We start from the raw sequence: 21,005 nt of genomic DNA on the forward strand, positions 1-21,005 counted from the left end.
AGGTCTGCTGCTGCTTTTTATTCCCAAATCTCAGTCTTCTACTCTCAGGTTCACTGCCGCTCTGGGGAAAAGTTAGGAAAAGCAAGGCAAAGCAGCACCTCCTTCCCCCACTTCACCGAACTCCCACACGTACCAAACTCTCAGTTCACACTGTGTATCCGCACACCGTGCTGTTCGCACTGACAGGCCCCTGTATTTCTACAGTTTGAGACTCAGATGAGTCAGGCCTGCCCCACCTTCAAGTACCAGTTTAATCTAGCTAACCAATTAACTTGCTACAGCAGCTCTCTCTGCTGAAGCCTGACAGAAACTTAAAAATTTAAACTTTAAACAACTGCAGCGGTTCAAGAAGGCGGCTCACCACCACCACCTCAGGCGCAATTAGGGATGGCCTCGCCAGCGACACCCACATCCCGTGAATGAATAAAATAAAATACTTTGGGATAAATAAATCAGATTGAGCAAGGGTAGGGGGAGAAACATTGCTTACCTACATTGGCTCCTGGTCCGCCAGCACCTCCAATTTAAAATTTTCATCCTTGTGTTTAAATCCTTTTAAGGCCTCACCGCTACCTATCTTTGTAACCTCCTCCAGTCCTACAACCCCTCCAAAACTTACCATTCCTCTGACTGGCCTTTTGAGCATCCCTCCCTTCACCCCATCATTAACAGACATGCCTTCAGCCTCCTAGGCCCTAAACTCTGGAATTCCCTCCCTCTCCATCTCTCTCTCCTCCTGTAAGATGCTCCTTAAAACCCACCTGTTTGGCCAAGCTTTTGGCCACCTTTCCTAACATCTCCTTCTTTGGCTTGCTGTCCATTTTTGTCCAATTACACTTCTGTGAAGTGTCTTGGGATGTTTTACTACGTTAAAGGCACTGTATAAATGCAGGTTGTTTTGCTGTTGTTATGACAGAGAACACTTTCCACGTTTAAAGGCTAATTCTATGAATGTGTGCTCCCGCTGGACAGCCTTGCCTGCTGGGAGCACGCAGGAAGAAATGAAGAGCATGCTCACCATGATTTCCCATCCATTGAAATTAATGGGGCCTGCCTGGTCTTTCCTGATTTTGCTTCTAGCAGGCAAGGTGCCCATCCAGGAGCTGGTATTCACAAAACTGGCCTCTTTCTGTACGTGGACTCAACTGGTGGACACGGAGTTTGATATTCGTTCAATTGCACCTGGTACCGTTTAAATCTGCAGCTCCCCCAGTATCTTTCCAGTTGAATTCTGAAGCACTGCTTGGTAGAAAGGTAGAAGTCGTGCACCAGTTTTGGGATAGTGGTGGTATGCATGCTCCCGCATCCATGTACGCAGACACATGCATGCAGACGTCAACACACACGCGCAGTTGTACATGCATACAGATACATATGCAGGTGGACAGACACACACACAGACACACACGCATATCCACAAATGTGATTTGAACTATTTGCTCGTATGGAGGGTAAATGCTGACATGGACTGATTGGGCTGAATGGCCTATTTCCGTGATGCAAATTCTATGTATTTCTATAACCGCTCTGTAAACTTGGGTGACCCTGTAATACACTCTCCTGGTGGTGGTGGGGGAAGGTGTGATTACAGTGTGACAAGTTTACATAGGCAGTTTCTGTTATACCTGGACGTAAGAATTTACAATGGAAAAGGTTGACAGGAATTGTGCACAGATGTAAAATTTTTAATATACTAGTTGTTCTCCTGTGGCATGGCATACGGGGAGCGAATACTGTGTGGTCTTCAGGTGACGTGGACTTAAAGGCCAGATGATAATTACACATGGGATGCGCAGATATAATTCAGCCCCCTTTTTAAAGCCTTAATTTCCGTCCTTATTTTTATATTTCCATATTAAATCCTGATGATCACATTTATAATGGAATCTGCCTATGTAAACTTGTGACGCTGTGATTACAGCCTCCCGCCAATGCTGGTGCTGCAGCGTGACAATTTACATAGGGAATTGCCATTCTAAATGTCAATGCAGAAATTTATTATGGAAAGATTGGTGGGAAGGGTGTGCAGATGTAAGATTTCTAACATATTATAGATAAACAGCCCCCACACTGCGAATACAGCTGAACATTTCCACACACGACTAGGATTTTTGTTTAAGACCGTTTAATTTACCAGAGAGCAGTAATTATCGACAGGGGAGGTAATTGGAAACAGAAGAGCTCATATCCGAGATAATTTAACATTACGTTACTGACAACTTCCCATTATCTGTTGCAACTTTTCTCTTTTTCTTTTTAAACAAACAAAGTTACTGACCCAGGGATCCCACATCAGGTTTTCATTTAGAATCTTCTTTTAAAAGGAAAGACATCAAACATTTAATGAAAAAAAAAATCCCATCTGTCCTTTTGTGCGGAGCCTCTCGCTCAGCCCTGGCAGTCCTGGAACTGCACGCCTAAAATAAACATCCATAATCTTTGGGGTGGTAGTGGGGAGGGGAACAGCTTAACAAAAAGGCACAAGTTTAGCTCCTGAGGAGACAGCTAAGGGAAAACAAAATAACATTGTCTCTTTCTCTATGACTGGTACTCCGCTCAAGAGTTTATGCACAGAATTAGCAGCTTTTTTTGAAATAGAAATAGGAAACGGGGGGTCTGTTAAAGTCATAAAGAATGAATCACCTCGTAATTAGTTTGTTCTGGGCCCTGAATGCAGTAACTCTTCACTGTGTTAAGTTTGGCCTCAAACGCCCATTTGTTATAATAACAGAAAGAAAATATAAAAAAACCCTTACTGCATTCCATCTACTTCACTAACTGACAGGGCCCTGGTCCTCTGCCAATCTCCTTGATGCATTAAGGTTATATTCCACAGAACCTGACCACCAGCCAACTCTTTCATTTCCCCTTCCCTCCCCTCCCCTCCCCGCTCCCGAATATAGAGACTGAAAATAAAAAGAAACTGGAGAATTTTTATTCCAGATTGCTGACACAGCATACCTGCCAGAGAGTCCGGGGACTTCAAAAGGAGTCCGTCCCCTTTGAAACATTTTAAGTAACATCCCATGGCTTCCTCGCAGATCGGCCTGTAAACCAGTTCAGTATGTTTGGCACCGGGAACTCACTTTCTTCCCCTCAGCACTTTTTTTTCCATCCTAAAAACTCGCTGTGTTAAAATCTCTGGTGCTCTTTGTTTCCCTTCTTTTCTTTGTTGTTTTTTATTCTGAGAATTCATTCCAGCAAGATCCCCTCCTGCCTGTCCAAATTTGTGCGTGTGGTGTGTGTGTGCACATGTGTGCATGGGTGTGTGTGCTTATGTGAGCATGTGTGTGCGCACGTCTTCATGCGTATGCATGTGTCTGTGTGTGCGAATGCCTATGAGTGTGCATGCATGTGTGTGTGCGTGCATATATATGTGTGTGTGCATGTGTGTGTGCGTGCATATATATGTGTGTGTGTACGTGTGTGTGTGCGTGCATATATATGTGTGTGTGCATGTGTGTGTGTGCGTGCATATATATGTGTGTGTGTACGTGTGTGTGTGCGTGCATATATATGTGTGTGTACGTGTGTGTGTGCGTGCATATATATGTGTGTGTGTACGTGTGTGTGTGCGTGCATATATGTGCGCAAGTGAGCCAGGTGGACAGCAACCAATGGGATCTCATCTACTGCTAAGGTTCAGCAAACTGCTTGAACACAATTAAAAAAAAGCCAAGCCTGGAGCTTCACCACGGGAGGCGAAAAATAAAATGTCATCAGCGAATCAAGTCAAGTTCAGCCCATTCCGTCCACACCCACCCCCCCCCCCCCTTGTGGTTCACTGAATTTTCCACCCAGTAACTGAACTATACTGACCAGGAAGGGCCCAATTTGGCTCAGTTGGTAACACTCTTTGTCTCTCGGCCAGGAGTTTGTGGGTATGAGCCCCACCCACTCCAGGATTTGTTCACATAATCCAGGCTGACACTCCAGTGCAGTACTGAGGGGGTGCTCCACTGTCAGAGGGGCAGTACTGAGGGAGTGTTGAAATATCAGAGGTGCCGTCTTTTGGATGAGACATAAAACGGAGGCGCCTTCTGCCCTCTCAGGTGGACGTAAAAGATCCCGCAGCACTATTTCGAAGAAGAGCAGGGGAGTTCTCTCAGTGTCCTGGCTAATATTTATTCCTCAACCAACATCACTAAAATAACGGATTATGGGAACAGGAGAAGGTCATTCAGCCCCTCGAGCCTGTTCCGCTATTCAGTGAGATCATGGCTGATCTGTGATCTAACTCCATATACCCGCCTTAGCCCCATATCCCTTAATACCTTTGGTTAACAAAAATTTATCAATCTCTGATTTAAAATTATCAATTGAGCTCGCATCAACTGCCGTTTGCGAAAGAGAGTTCCAAACTTCTACCACTCTTTGCTTGTAAAAGTGTTTCCTAACTTCACTTCTGAAAGTTCTGGCTCTAATTTTTAGACTGTGTCCCCTACTCCTAGAATCCCCAACCAGCGGAAATAGTTTCTCTCTATCTACCCTATCAGTTCCCCTTAATATCTTGAAAACTTCAATCAAATCGCCTCTAAATCTTCTAAACTCCAGGGAATACAGCCCAATTTGTGTAATCTCTCCTTGTAATTTAACCCTTGGAGTCCAGGTGACATTCTAGTAAATCTACGCTGCACTCCCTCCAAGGCCAATATATCCTCTGGTCATTTGTCTCATTGCTGTTTGTGGGATCTTGCTGTGCGCAAATTGGCTTCCACGTTTCCTACATTACAACAGTGACTACACTTCAAAACAACTACATTGGCTGTGAAGCTCTCTGAGGATGTGTAAATAGTCTCAATCGTCCCGGGTTAGGGAAGAGGAGTTGTCCATGGAAATATACCCCAGTGAGAGTCAGCACCTTCAGGAGAGGAGGGGATCCGTACCCCAGTGAGAGTCAGCACCTTCAGGAGAGGAGGGGACCTGTATCCCAGTGAGAGTCAACACCTTCAGGAGAGGAGGGGACCTGTATCCCAGTGAGAGTCAGCACCTTCAGGAGAGGAGGGGACCTGTATCCCAGTGAGAGTCAACACCTTCAGGAGAGGAGGGGACCTGTATCCCAGTGAGAGTCAGCACCTTCAGGAGAGGAGGGGACCTGTATCCCAGTGAGAGTCAACACCTTCAGGAGAGGAGGGGACCCGTACCCCAGTGAGAGTCAGCACCTTCAGGAGAGGAGGGGACCTGTATCCCAGTGAGAGTCAACACCTTCAGGAGAGGAGGGGACCCGTACCCCAGTGAGAGTCAGCACCTTCAGGAGAGGAGGGGACCTGTATCCCAGTGAGAGTCAACACCTTCAGGAGAGGAGGGGACCTGTACCCCAGTGAGAGTCAGCACCTTCAGGAGAGGAGGGGACCTGTATCCCAGTGAGAGTCAGCACCTTCAGGAGAGGAGGGGACCTTTACCCCAGTGAGAGTCAGCATCTTCAGGAGAGGAGGGGACCCGTACCCCAGTGAGAGTCAGCACCTTCAGGAGAGGAGGGGACCTGTATCCCAGTGAGAGTCAACACCTTCAGGAGAGGAGGGGACCCGTACCCCAGTGAGAGTCAGTACCTTCAGGAGAGGAGGGGTCCTGTACCCCAGTGAGAGTCAGCACCTTCAGGAAAGGAGGGGACCTGTACCCCAGTGAGAGTCAGCACCTTCAGGAAAGGAGGGGACCTGTACCCCAGTGAGAGTCAGCACCTTCAGGAAAGGAGGGGTCCTGTATCCCAGTGAGAGTCAGCACCTTCAGGAAAGGAGGGGACCTGTACCCCAGTGAGAGTCAGCACCTTCAGGAAAGGAGGGGTCCTGTATCCCAGTGAGAGTCAGCACCGTCCACATATCCAAGTTTGCCAATGACACAAAGATAGGCAGCATTGTAAGCAGTTTAGATGGAAGCATAAAATTACAGCGGGATATTAACAGATTAAGTGAATGGGCAAAACTGTGGCAAATGGATTTCAATGTAGGCAAGTGTGAGGTCATCCACTTTGGACCTAAAAAGGATAAATCAGAGAACTTTCTAAATGGTGAAAAACTCAAAACAGTGAAAGTCCAAAGAGACTTAGGGGTCCATGTGCATAGATCATTAAAATGTCATGGACAGGTACAGAAAATAATCAAAAAGGCTAATGGAATGCTGGCCTTTATATCCTGAGGACTAGAGTACAAGGGGGCAGAAGTTATGCTGCAGCTATACAAAGCCCTGGTTAGACCACACCTGGAGCACTGTGAGCAGTTCTGGGCACCGCACCTTAGGAAGGATATATTGGCCTTGGAGGGAGTGCAGTGTAGATTTACTAGGATTATAACTGGACTCCAAGGGTTAAATTGCGAGGAGAGATTACACAAACTAGGAATTAGAAGAACCAGGTATCTAGAAGATTAAGGGGTGATATGATCAAATTTTTCAAGATATTAAGGGGAACTGATAGGGTAGATAGAGAGAAACTATTTCCACTGGTTGGGGAGTCTCAGATTAGGGGACATAGCCTAAAAATTAGAGCCAGGAATTTCAGGAGTGAAGTTAGGAAACACTTCTCCACACAAAGGGTGGCAGAAGTTTGGAACTCTCTTTTGCAAACGGCAGTTGATGCTAGCTCAATTGTTAATTTTAAATCTGAGATTGAAAGATTTTTGTCAACCAAAGGTATTCGGAGATTCGGGCCAAGTCGGGTATATGGAGTTAGGATAAACATAGTTAGAGAGGAAGTATTAAGGGGATTAGCATTTTTGAAAGTAGATAAGTCGCCAGCCCCAGATAAAATGTATCCCAGGCTGTTAAGAGAAGCCAGGGAGGAAATAGCGGAGGCTCTGACCATCATTTTCCATCCTCCCTGGATACAGGCCTGGTGCCGGAGGATTGGAGAGCTGCTAACGCTGTACTGTTGTTTAAAAAAGGCGTGAGGGATGGACTGAGTGATTATAGGCCAGTCAGTCTAACCTCGGTGGTCGGCAAATTATTGGAATTGATTCTGAGGGACAGGATAAATCGTCATTTAGAAAGGCACGGAGTAATCAAGGACAGTCAGCATGGATTTGTTAAGAAATGTTTGTGTCTGACTAACTTGATTGAATTTTTTGAGCAGGTTACAAGGAGGGTCGATGAGGGTAACGCATTTAATGTAGTGTACGTGGATTGTAGCAAGGCTTTTGACAAGGTTCAACATGGCAGACTGGTCAGAAAAGTAAAAGTCCATGGGATCCAAAGGAAAGTGGCTACTTGGATCCAAAATTGGCTCAGTGGCAGGAAGCAAAGGGTAATGGTTGACGGGTGTTTTTGTGACTGGAAGGCTGTTTCCAGTGGGGTTCCGCAACGCTAGTACTAGGTCCTTTGCTTTTTGTAGTATATATTAATGATTTGGACTTGAATGTGGGGGGCTTGATCAAGAAGTTTGCAGATGATGCAAAAATTAGCCATGTGGTTGATAGTGAGGAGGAAAGCTGTAGACTGCAGGAAGATATCAATGGACTGGTCAGATGGGCAGAAAAGTGGCAAATGGAGTTCAATCTAGAGAAGGGTGAGGTAATGCATTTGGGGAGGGCAAAAAAGGCAAGGGAGTACACAATAAATGGGAGGATACTGAGAGGTGTAGAAGAAATGAGGTACCTTGGCGTGCATGTCCACAGGTCCCTGAAGGTAGCAGGACAGGTAAAAAAGCATACAGGATAATTTCCTTTATTAGCTGAGGCATAGAATATAAGAGCAGGGAGGTTATGCTCGAACTGTATAAAACACTGGTTAGGCCACAGCTTGAGTACTGTGTACAGTTCTGGTCACTACATTACAGGAAAGATGTAATTGCACTGGAGAGGGTACAGAGGAGATTTACGAGGATGTTGCCAGGACTGGAGAATTTTAGCTATGAGAAAAGATTTGATAGGCTGGGGTTGTTTTCTTTATAACAAAGGAGGCTGAGGGGAGATTTAATTCAGGTGTATAAAATTATGAGGGGCCTAGATAGAGTGGATAGGGAGGACCTATTTCCCTTAGCAGAGAGGTCAATAACCAGGGAGCATAGATTTAAAGTGATTGGTGGAAGGATTAGAGGGGAGCTGAAGAGAATTTTTTTCACCCAGAAGGTGGTGGGGGTCTGGAACTCTCTGCCTGAGAGGGTTATAGAGGCAGAAACCCTCAACTCATTTAAAAAGTACCTGGATGTGCACCTGAAGTGCCGGAACCTACAGGGCTACGGACCAAGTGCTGGAAAGTGGGATTAGGCTGGGTGGCTCTTTTTCGGCTGACGCGGACACAATGGGCCGAATGGCCTCCTTCTGTGCTGTAACTTTCTATGATATGAATTGCAAAGCAGTGGTGCTGAATTGTGTAGGTTTTTCAAAAAAAACATTGGGAAAGGAACCATTCTAAACGGCCGGAGCCATTCTGACATCTCTCCTGAACAGCACAGAGGTCTCACTGTGTACTGGTGTCCTGGCACCATTCCAAATGCTGCATTTCTGCATCTTTCACTATGATCCTTGTAGAATTCCTCAATAAATCTCACTGAGGGAGTATCGTCTCTTTCTTTTATATATGAAATAAACTTTAGCAGCCTCAGAAAGTAAGAACTTGCATTTATAACATGCCTTTCAGGACCTCCGGACATTTATAACATGCCTTTCAGGACCTCCGGACATTTATAACATGCCTTTCAGGACCTCGGAACATTTATAACATGCCTTTCAGGACCTCGGAACATTTATAACATGCCTTTCAGGACCTCCGGACATTTATAACATGCCTTTCAGGACCTCAGGACATTTATAACATGCCTTTCAGGACCTCCGGACATTTATAACATGCCTTTCAGGACCTCCGGACATTTATAACATGCCTTTCAGGACCTCCGGACATTTATAACATGCCTTTCAGGACCTCAGGACATTTATAACATGCCTTTCAGGACCTCCGGACATTTATAACATGCCTTTCAGGACCTCGGAACATTTATAACATGCCTTTCAGGACCTCAGGACATTTATAACATGCCTTTCAGGACCTCCGGACATTTATAACATGCCTTTCAGGACCTCAGGACATTTATAACATGCCTTTCAGGACCTCAGGACATTTATAACATGCCTTTCAGGACCTCAGGACATTTATAACATGCCTTTCAGGACCTCCGGACATTTATAACATGCCTTTCAGGACCTCGGAACATTTATAACATGCCTTTCAGGACCTCAGGACATTTATAACATGCCTTTCAGGACCTCAGGACATTTATAACATGCCTTTCAGGACCTCTGGACATTTATAACATGCCTTTCAGGACCTCAGGACATTTATAACATGCCTTTCAGGACCTCGGAACATTTATAACATGCCTTTCAGGACCTCGGAACATTTATAACATGCCTTTCAGGACCTCAGGACATTTATAACATGCCTTTCAGGACCTCAGGACATTTAGGACTGAGATGAAGAAAAAATTCTTCACTCAGAGGGTTGTGAATCTTTGGAATTCTCTACCCCAGAGGGCTGTGGATGCTCAGTCGTTGAGTATATTCAAGATTGAGATCGATAGATTTTTGGGCTCTAGGGGAATCAAAGGATATGGGGATCGGGCGGGAAAGTGGAGTTGAGGTCGAAGATCAGCCATGGTCTTATTGAATGGCGGAGCAGGCTCGAGGGGCTGTGTGGCCTACTCCGGCTCCCATTTTTTATGTTTTTATGTTCTTATGATGTAACTGAGTACTTTTGAAGTGTGGTCACTGTTGTAATGTAGTTAATGCAGCAGCCAATTTGCACATAGCAAGGTCCCACAAAGAGCAATGAGATAAATGACCAGATAATCTGTTTTAGTGATGTTGATTGAGGGATAAATATTGGCCAGGACACCGCTGAGAACTCCCCCGCTCTTCTTCGAATAGTGAGAGGGCAGACGGTGCCTTGGTGTAACATCTCATCCAAAAGACTGTACCTCCAACAGTGCAGCGCTCCCTCAGTACTGCACTGAAGCGTCAGCCTGGATTATGTGCTCAAGTCTCTGGAGTGGGACTTGAACCAAGGACCTTCTGACTCAGAGGTGAGAGTGCTACCACTGAGCCATGGCTGTCATAAACAGTGGGTAGGGCTGTGAGCAGTGGGTGGTGCTGTGAGCAGGGGACTAAGGCATAATTATTGATGGGAGTTTGATGAAGACTGGTTGCTGAGGGTGGTGCCAAGAATGGGATTAATTGGATAGCTCGTTCAAAGAGCCAGCACAGGCAGGATGGGCCGAATGATTTCCTTCTGTGCTGTAAGATTCTTTGACTCTTGTATCATAAGTACATAAGTACATATATCCCTTTACAGTCTCTTTGCATCCTCATCACAGCTTACTTTCCCCCCTAGGTTTGTCAGCAAACTTGGATACATTACACTCGGTCCCTTCATTTAATTCATTGATATAGATTGTAAATAGCTGAGGCCCAAGCACTGATCCTTGCGGCACCCCACTAGTTACAGCCTGCCAACCTGAAAATGACCCATTTATTCCTACTCTCATTTTTCTGTCCGTTAACCAATCCTCAATTCATGCTGATATATTACCCCCAATCCCATGAACCCTAATCTTATGTAAAAATCTTTTGCGTGGCACCTTATCAAATGCCTTTTGAAAACCCAAATATACTACATTCACTGGTTCCCTCTTAACTACCCTACTAGCATCAAACTGCGACCAGCAGTTTCAAGAAGGCCCATCACCACCTTCTCAAGGGACAACTAGGGATGGGCAATGAATGGCGACCTTTCCAGCGACGCCCACATCCCGAGAATGAATTTCTCAAAAAATTCCCTCACTATAACCTGTGCCAATTGCACTGTATGCCCAGCCCAGCCCAGCCCCTAGCGGGTGGTACAGAGCTATGTGAGTCCACGCCCTCTCTGACTGTCACCTCCAAACCTGCAGCCAAACCCTTCCTCCCTGGCAAACCCGGGCTAGACTGATGCTTGTGTGTGGAGTGGAGAGTGGGAGGAGAGAGGTGGGGAGGCCACATCTTACTGCTCCATTGATGCGGCACCAAGCTGTGTGACCAGGAAAGGCTTCCATTCAATAATCTCCCCCCCTCCCCCAGACAGCAATGACTTACATGGTGTGGGATATCGAGGGGGCAGATATTTTTTTCCCACCTCACGCTGTCATATAGTGGCACAGATACATGTAGCACCTTCAGGAGAGAAACGGAGGGATTTAAAACGTACACTTTCATAACTTGATTTCATTTCGGCTCCCTCTCATTGTGCCCGCCTGCTAACCTCAAGGATCTCTTTCTTTCTCTTTCTGCAGTGGTTTGGTGGAAACTGGCTTGGGGTGGGAGTGTGAGGCAGAGTATGCGTATAACACGGTGACAGGAGTGACTCCGCAACACAGGTACCAGCCCACGCCTGGGAGTCAGCAGCTCCAGTACGCACTGCAACAACTGCAACAGCAACAGCAGCAGTCTCACCAACTACTGGACAACAGCCGAGCACGGCACCAGGTAAAGGGGCAGAGCGGACCACGGCACCAGGTAAAGGGGAGGAGCCGAGCACGGCACCAGGGAAAGGGGAGGAGCCGAGCACGGCACCAGGGAAAGGGGAGGAGCCGAGTACGGCACCAGGTAAAGGGGAGGAGCCGAGCACGGCACCAGGTAAAGGGGAGGAGCCGAGTACAGCACCAGGTAAAGGGGCAGAGCGGACCACGGCACCAGGTAAAGGGGCAGAGCGGACCACGGCACCAGGTAAAGGGGCAGAGCGGACCATGGCACCAGGTAAAGGGGAGGAGCCGAGTACGGCACCAGGTAAAGGGGCAGAGCGGACCACAGCACCAGGTAAAGGGGAGGAGCCGAGCACAGAGCAGGGAAAGGGGAGGAGCCGAGCACGGCACCAGGAAAAGGGGAGGAGCCGAGCACGGCACCAGGAAAAGGGGAGGAGCCGAGCACAGAGCAGGGAAAGGGGAGGAGCCGAGTACAGCACCAGGAAAAGGGGAGGAGCCGAGTACAGCACCAGGAAAAGGGGAGGAGCCGAGCACGGCACCAGGAAAAGGGGAGGAGACGAGCACAGGGCAGGGAAAGGGGAGGAGACGAGCATAGAGCAGGGAAAGGGGAGGGGTCGTTGTGTAATTGTTCTGATGCTGGACTGGCAGCCCAGAGCTCATTTGTCAAATCCCACCATGGAAAGGAGTGAAACTGAATTCAGGGTTCTAGGAATCTGGTTGCGATGCTGGACACAATATACCAGGCAGTGTGAGCACGCTCAGTCCGTGCTGGACACAATATACCAGGCAGTGTGAGCACGCTCAGTCCGTGCTGGACACAATATACCAGGCAGTGTGAGCACGCTCAGTCCGTGCTGGACACAATATACCAGGCAGTGTGAGCACGCTCAGTCCGTGCTGGACACAATATACCAGGCAGTGTGAGCACGCTCAGTCCGTGATGGACACAATATACCAGGCAGTGTGAGCACGCTCAGTCCGTGCTGGACACAATATACCAGGCAGTGTGAGCACGCTCAGTCCGTGCTGGACACAATATACCAGGCAGTGTGAGCACGCTCAGTCCGTGATGGACACAATATACCAGGCAGTGTGAGCACGCTCAGTCCGTGATGGACACAATATACCAGGCAGTGTGAGCACGCTCGGTCTGCGCCAGACGCCATATTGGTCAGGGCGCCCTGTGGTCATCCAGGGTGCCCACTGCAGCTGGCGTTAGACCCATTGCTTACGGGGGTGCCTACTGGCTGTTTCAGGCCCCTTTTTAAATTGGGATTGTGACTGATCGCAGCAAGCACCCTGAATAAATGGAAGAGATTTAAGGCAGAGAGCAGGAGAAACATCTTTACACACTGGGTTGTGAGGCTGAGTTAGTGATTGAATCAGAGACCATGTAAACATTTAAGACTAGGGTAGATTGGTGGTGAAGGAAAGGGGGATAAAGGAAACAGGGCGGGCACATGGGATTAGGATACTGCTCGTATGGAGGGAAAACACCAACACGGACTGGTGGGACCGAATGGGCTGTTTCTGTGTAAGTTCAGTGAGCAGGTGTGGTGTTAGATGTTGCACTTACAAAGGGACTTGGATGCTCCTAGATCACCTTGTGAGCACACGCGCCATGTGAGGTGGTTCTTGGGAAGGAGGGCCCTGGCTCCTATTCCAGTCCTGTCTCGAGCTAGCCGGGGCAGCAGCGGGGATATAGTGTTAGCCTCAGCACCTCTGGACAATGCAACGGAAAAAACACAGTCAGGGCTCCAGCTCCTGGCACGCTCACTACACTAACCTGCAGCATTGATCTGTGGTGCAGTGTTATTCCCAACAGGAGGTATCGAATGCTGGCAATTTGGTGCAGGGTAGTGATCACAGGTGTGTCGCCTGTCTGAGCTGGAATTCATTAACTGTGTTTATACAGCAGAGTTCCCCTTTGGCCCGTGCAGTTTTATTATTAAATAACCGCGGGATTGCTTTTCCTTAACAGAGTCAGTGCATTACACCAGTATTACGCTGGACACAGGCCAGAATAGTGTGCGGAGGCGTTCCGAGAACCTACTTTCCCTTGAAAAACAATAGGGGGTCGAAGGAAAATATGTTTCCAATTGACTGTTTCTTGTTGCGGGTCGGGATCCCTCCTGCTTCAAGTAACATCCAGTTGGCTAATCACAGAGTCACAGTGGATGTCAAGGAGTTCATGGTGTGTGTTTTTTCAAAAAATTTGTTCTGGGGATCTGGGTGTTACTGGCAAGGCCGGCATTTATTGCCCATCCCTAGTTGCCCCTCGAGAAGGTGGTGGTGGGCCTTCTTCTTGAACCGCTGCAGTCCGTGTAGTGCTGATAGGCGGGGAGTTCCAGGATTTTGACCCAGCAATGATGAAGAAACGGTCGATTTATGTCCAAGTCGGGATAGTGTGTGACATGGAGGGGAACCTGGAGGTGATGGTGTTCCCACGACATTGCTGCCCTCGTCCTTCTCAGTGGTGAAGGTGACAGGGGAGGGAGATGCTGCACTGTGTCCTCTGGATAGTACAGACTGCAGCCACTTTGCGCTGATGGTGCAGGAGCTCGATATTGAGTCCTGTGGCAGTCTAACCAGTCCTCATTCACCAGGTGTCAGTCTGTAACCCATCCCCCATTCACTGGGTGTCAGTCTGCAACCCAGCCCCCATTCACTGGGTGTCAGTCTGTAACCCATCCCCCATTCACTGGGTGTCAGTCTGCAACCCATCCCCCATTCACTGGGTGTCAGTCTGTAACCCATCCCCCATTCACTGGGTGTCAGTCTGCAACCCATCCCCCATTCACTGGGTGTCAGTCTGTAACCCATCCCCCATTCACCGGGTGTCAGTCTGTAACCCATCCCCCATTCACTGGGTGTCAGTCTGTAACCCAGTCCCCATTCACTGGGTGTCAGTCTGTAACCCATCCCCATTCACTGGGTGTCAGTCTGTATCCCAGTCCCCATTCACTGGGTGTCAGTCTGTAACCCATCCCCATTCACCGGGTGTCAGTCTGTAACCCATCCCCATTCACTGGGTGTCAGTCTGTAACCCAGTCCCCATTCACCAGGTGTCAGTCTGTATCCCAGTCCCCATTCACTGGGTGTCAGTCTGTAACCCAGGCCCATTCACTGGGTGTCAGTCTGTAACCCATCCCCATTCACCGGGTGTCAGTCTGTAACCCATCCCCATTCACTGGGTGTCAGTCTGTAACCCAGTCCCCATTCACTGGGTGTCAGTCTGTAACCCATCCCCATTCACCAGGTGTCAGTCTGTAACCCATCCCCATTCACTGGGTGTCAGTCTGTAACCCATCCCCATTCACTGGGTGTCAGTCTGTAACCCAGTCCCCATTCACCAGGTGTCAGTCTGTAACCCATCCCCCATTCACTGGGTGTCAGTCTGTAACCCATCCCCCATTCACCGGGTGTCAGTCTGCATCCCAGTCCCCATTCACTGGGTGTCAGTCTGTAACCCAGTCCCCATCACTGGGGGTCAGTCTGTAACCCAGTCCCCATTCACCGGGTGTCAGTCTGTAACCCAGGCCCATTCACTGGGTCTCAGTCTGTAACGCAGTCCCCATTCACCGGGTGTCAGTCTGTAACCCAGGCCCCATCACTGGGGGTCAGTCTGTAACCCATCCCCCATTCACCGAGTGTCAGTCTGTAACCCAGGCCCATTCACCAGGTGTCAGTCTGTATCCCAGTCCCCATCACTGGGTGTCAGTCTGTAACCCAGGCCCCATCACTGGGGGTCAGTCTGTAACCCATCCCCCATTCACCGAGTGTCAGTCTGTAACCCAGGCCCATTCACCAGGTGTCAGTCTGTAACCCAGTCCCCATTCACTGGGTGTCAGTCTGTAACCCAGGCCCATTCACTGGGGGTCAGTCTGTAACCCAGGCCCATTCACCGAGTGTCAGTCTGTAACCCAGGCCCATTCACCAGGTGTCAGTCTGTATCCCAGTCCCCATCACTGGGTGTCAGTCTGTAACCCAGGCCCCATTCACTGGGTGTCAGTCTGTATCCCAGTCCCCATCACCGGGTGTCAGTCTGTAACCCAGGCCCCATTCACTGGGTGTCAGTCTGTAACCCAGGCCCATTCACCGGGTGTCAGTCTGTAACCCAGGCCCATTCACTGGGGGTCAGTCTGTAACCCAGGCCCCATTCACCGGGTGTCAGTCTGTAACCCAGGCCCATTCACTGGGGGTCAGTCTGTAACCCAGTCCCCATTCACCGAGTGTCAGTCTGTAACCCAGGCCCATTCACCAGGTGTCAGTCTGTAACCCAGTCCCCATCACTGGGGGTCAGTCTGTAACCCATCCCCCATTCACCGAGTGTCAGTCTGTAACGCAGTCCCCATTCACCGGGTGTCAGTCTGTAACCCAGTCCCCATTCACTGGGTGTCAGTCTGTAACCCATCCCCCATTCACCGAGTGTCAGTCTGCAACGCAGTCCCCATTCACCGGGTGTCAGTCTGTAACCCAGGCCCATTCACTGGGTGTCAGTCTGTAACCTAGTCCCCATTCACCGGGTGTCAGTCTGTAACCCAGTCCCCATTCACTGGGTGTCAGTCTGTAACCCAGTCCCCATCACCGGGTGTCAGTCTGTAACCCAGGCCCATTCACCGGGTGTCAGTCTGTAACCCAGGCCCATTCACCGGGTGTCAGTCTGTAACCCAGGCCCATTCACTGGGTGTCAGTCTGTAACCCAGTCCCCATTCACCAGGTGTCAGTCTGCAACCCAGCCCCCATTCACTGGGTGTCAGTCTGCAACCCATCCCCCATTCACTGGGTGTCAGTCTGGAACCCATCCCCCATTCACTGGGTGTCAGTCTGTAACCCATCCCCCATTCACTGGGTGTCAGTCTGTAACCCATCCCCCAATCACCAGGTGTCAGTCTGTAACCCATCCCCCATTCACTGGGTGTCAGTCTGTAACCCAGTCCCCATTCACTGGGTGTCAGTCTGTATCCCAGTCCCCATTCACTGGGTGTCAGTCTGTAACCCATCCCCATTCACTGGGTGTCAGTCTGTATCCCAGTCCCCATTCACTGGGTGTCAGTCTGTAACCCATCCCCATTCACCGGGTGTCAGTCTGTAACCCATCCCCATTCACTGGGTGTCAGTCTGTAACCCAGTCCCCATTCACCAGGTGTCAGTCTGTATCCCAGTTCCCATTCACTGGGTGTCAGTCTGTAACCCATCCCCCATTCACTGGGTGTCAGTCTGTAACCCAGTCCCCATTCACTGGGTGTCAGTCTGTATCCCAGTCCCCATTCACTGGGTGTCAGTCTGTAACCCATCCCCATTCACTGGGTGTCAGTCTGTAACCCAGTCCCCATTCACTGGGTGTCAGTCTGTAACCCAGTCCCCATTCACCAGGTGTCAGTCTGTATCCCAGTTCCCATTCACCAGGTGTCAGTCTGTAACCCATCCCCCATTCACTGGGTGTCAGTCTGTAACCCAGTCCCCATTCACTGGGTGTCAGTCTGTATCCCAGTCCCCATTCACTGGGTGTCAGTCTGTAACCCATCCCCATTCACTGGGTGTCAGTCTGTATCCCAGTCCCCATTCACTGGGTGTCAGTCTGTAACCCATCCCCATTCACCGGGTTTCAGTCTGTAACCCATCCCCATTCACTGGGTGTCAGTCTGTAACCCAGTCCCCATTCACCAGGTGTCAGTCTGTAACCCAGTCCCCATTCACCAGGTGTCAGTCTGTAACCCAGTCCCCATCACTGGGGGTCAGTCTGTAACCCAGTCCCCATTCACCGGGTGTCAGTCTGTAACCCAGTCCCCATCACTGGGTGTCAGTCTGTAACCCAGCCCCCATTCACTGGGTGTCAGTCTGTAACCCATCCCCCATTCACTGGGTGTCAGTCTGCAACCCAGTCCCCAATCACCAGGTGTCAGTCTGTAACCCAGTCCCCAATCACCGGGTGTCAGTCTGTAACCCAGTCCCCATTCACTGGGTGTCAGTCTGTAACCCAGTCCCCATTCACTGGGTGTCAGTCTGTAACCCATCCCCATTCACTGGGTGTCAGTCTGTATCCCAGTCCCCATTCACTGGGTGTCAGTCTGTAACCCAGTCCCCATTCACTGGGTGTCAGTCTGTAACCCATCCCCATTCACTGGGTGTCAGTCTGTAACCCAGTCCCCATTCACTGGGTGTCAGTCTGTAACCCATCCCCATTCACTGGGGGTCAGTCTGCAACCCAGTCCCCAATCACCAGGTGTCAGTCTGTAACCCAGTCCCCAATCACCGGGTGTCAGTCTGTAACCCAGTCCCCATTCACTGGGTGTCAGTCTGTAACCCAGTCCCCATTCACTGGGTGTCAGTCTGTAACCCATCCCCATTCACTGGGTGTCAGTCTGTATCCCAGTCCCCATTCACTGGGTGTCAGTCTGTAACCCATCCCCCATTCACTGGGTGTCAGTCTGTAACCCAGTCCCCATTCACTGGGTGTCAGTCTGTAACCCATCCCCATTCACTGGGTGTCAGTCTGTATCCCAGTCCCCATTCACTGGGTGTCAGTCTGTAACCCATCCCCCATTCACTGGGTGTCAGTCTGTAACCCATCCCCATTCACCGGGTGTCAGTCTGAAACCCAGGCCCATTCACTGGGTGTCAGTCTGTAACCCATCCCCATTCACCGGGTGTCAGTCTGTAACCCAGTCCCCATTCACTGGGTGTCAGTCTGTAACCCATCCCCCATTCACTGGGTGTCAGTCTGTAACCCATCCCCCATTCACCGGGTGTCAGTCTGTATCCCAGTCCCCATTCACTGGGTGTCAGTCTGTAACCCAGTCCCCATCACTGGGGGTCAGTCTGTAACCCAGTCCCCATTCACCGGGTGTCAGTCTGTAACCCAGGCCCATTCACTGGGTCTCAGTCTGTAACGCAGTCCCCATTCACCGGGTGTCAGTCTGTAACCCAGGCCCATTCACTGGGGGTCAGTCTGTAACCCAGTCCCCATTCACCGGGTGTCAGTCTGTAACCCATCCCCCATTCACCGAGTGTCAGTCTGTAACCCAGGCCCATTCACCAGGTGTCAGTCTGTATCCCAGTCCCCATCACTGGGTGTCAGTCTGTAACCCAGGCCCCATCACTGGGGGTCAGTCTGTAACCCATCCCCCATTCACCGAGTGTCAGTCTGTAACCCAGGCCCATTCACCAGGTGTCAGTCTGTATCCCAGTCCCCATCACTGGGTGTCAGTCTGTAACCCAGGCCCCATTCACTGGGTGTCAGTCTGTAACCCAGGCCCATTCACCGGGTGTCAGTCTGTAACCCAGGCCCATTCACTGGGGGTCAGTCTGTAACCCAGGCCCCATTCACCGGGTGTCAGTCTGTAACCCAGGCCCATTCACTGGGGGTCAGTCTGTAACCCAGTCCCCATTCACCGAGTGTCAGTCTGTAACCCAGGCCCATTCACCAGGTGTCAGTCTGTAACCCAGTCCCCATCACTGGGGGTCAGTCTGTAACCCATCCCCCATTCACCGAGTGTCAGTCTGTAACGCAGTCCCCATTCACCGGGTGTCAGTCTGTAACCCAGTCCCCATTCACTGGGTGTCAGTCTGTAACCCATCCCCCATTCACCGAGTGTCAGTCTGCAACGCAGTCCCCATTCACCGGGTGTCAGTCTGTAACCCAGGCCCATTCACTGGGTGTCAGTCTGTAACCCAGTCCCCATCACTGGGGGTCAGTCTGTAACCCATCCCCCATTCACCGGGTGTCAGTCTGTAACCTAGTCCCCATTCACCGGGTGTCAGTCTGTAACCCAGTCCCCATTCACTGGGTGTCAGTCTGTAACCCATCCCCCATTCACCGAGTGTCAGTCTGTAACCCAGTCCCCATCACCGGGTGTCAGTCTGTAACCCAGGCCCATTCACCGGGTGTCAGTCTGTAACCCAGGCCCATTCACCGGGTGTCAGTCTGTACCCCAGGCCCATTCACCGGGTGTCAGTCTGTAACCCAGTCCCCATTCACCAGGTGTCAGTCTGCAACCCAGCCCCCATTCACTGGGTGTCAGTCTGTAACCCAGCCCCCATTCACTGGGTGTCAGTCTGTAACCCAGGCCCATTCACTGGGTGTCAGTCTGCAACCCATCCCCCATTCACTGGGTGTCAGTCTGTATCCCAGTCCCCATTCACTGGGTGTCAGTCTGCAACCCATCCCCCATTCACTGGGTGTCAGTCTGTAACCCATCCCCCATTCACTGGGTGTCAGTCTGTAACCCAGTCCCCATTCACCGGGTGTCAGTCTGTAACCCAGTCCCCAATCACCAGGTGTCAGTCTGTAACCCATCCCCCATTCACTGGGTGTCAGTCTGTAACCCAGCCCCCATTCACTGGGTGTCAGTCTGTAACCCAGGCCCATTCACTGGGTGTCAGTCTGCAACCCATCCCCCATTCACTGGGTGTCAGTCTGTATCCCAGTCCCCATTCACTGGGTGTCAGTCTGCAACCCATCCCCCATTCACTGGGTGTCAGTCTGTAACCCATCCCCCATTCACTGGGTGTCAGTCTGTAACCCAGTCCCCATTCACCGGGTGTCAGTCTGTAACCCAGTCCCCAATCACCAGGTGTCAGTCTGTAACCCATCCCCCATTCACTGGGTGTCAGTCTGTAACCCAGTCCCCATTCACTGGGTGTCAGTCTGTAACCCAGTCCCCATTCACTGGGTGTCAGTCTGTAACCCAGTCCCCATTCACTGGGTGTCAGTCTGTAACCCATCCCCATTCACTGGGTGTCAGTCTGTATCCCAGTCCCCATTCACTGGGTGTCAGTCTGTAACCCAGTCCCCATTCACCAGGTGTCAGTTTGTATCCCAGTTCCCATTCACTGGGTGTCAGTCTGTAACCCAGGCCCATTCACTGGGTGTCAGTCTGTAACCCATCCCCATTCACCGGGTGTCAGTCTGTAACCCATCCCCATTCACTGGGTGTCAGTCTGTAACCCAGTCCCCATTCACTGGGTGTCAGTCTGTAACCCAGCCCCCATTCACTGGGTGTCAGTCTGCAACCCAGCCCCCATTCACTGGGTGTCAGTCTGTAACCCAGCCCCCATTCACTGGGTGTCAGTCTGTAACCCAGCCCCCATTCACTGGGTGTCAGTCTGCAACCCATCCCCCATTCACTGGGTGTCAGTCTGTAACCCATCCCCCATTCACTGGGTGTCAGTCTGCAACCCAGTCCCCAATCACCAGGTGTCAGTCTGTAACCCATCCCCCATTCACTGGGTGTCAGTCTGTAATCCAGTCCCCATTCACTGGGTGTCAGTCTGTAACCCATCCCCATTCACTGGGTGTCAGTCTGTATCCCAGTCCCCATTCACTGGGTGTCAGTCTGTAACCCATCCCCATTCACCGGGTGTCAGTCTGTAACCCATCCCCATTCACTGGGTGTCAGTCTGTAACCCAGTCCCCATTCACCAGGTGTCAGTCTGTATCCCAGTCCCCATTCACTGGGTGTCAGTCTGAAACCCAGGCCCATTCACTGGGTGTCAGTCTGTAACCCATCCCCATTCACCGGGTGTCAGTCTGTAACCCATCCCCATTCACTGGGTGTCAGTC

General features: G+C 50.4%; 1 protein-coding gene across 2 annotated transcripts in view; it reads left to right on the forward strand.

Annotated features, from left to right (window-relative positions):
• Positions 1 to 21,005, forward strand: part of ttll5 (tubulin tyrosine ligase-like family, member 5) — a 431,390-nt gene that overhangs the window by 341,702 nt on the left and 68,683 nt on the right. For both annotated transcript variants that reach the window (XM_067992117.1, XM_067992118.1), the window contains one exon: positions 11,252 to 11,444. In XM_067992117.1, the coding sequence (XP_067848218.1) occupies positions 11,252 to 11,444 (193 nt within the window). The remainder of the gene's footprint in view (positions 1 to 11,251; positions 11,445 to 21,005) is intronic.

This window comes from Heptranchias perlo, chromosome 10 (genome assembly GCF_035084215.1).
Source record: "Heptranchias perlo isolate sHepPer1 chromosome 10, sHepPer1.hap1, whole genome shotgun sequence".
Classification (NCBI taxonomy): Eukaryota; Metazoa; Chordata; class Chondrichthyes; order Hexanchiformes; family Hexanchidae; genus Heptranchias; species Heptranchias perlo.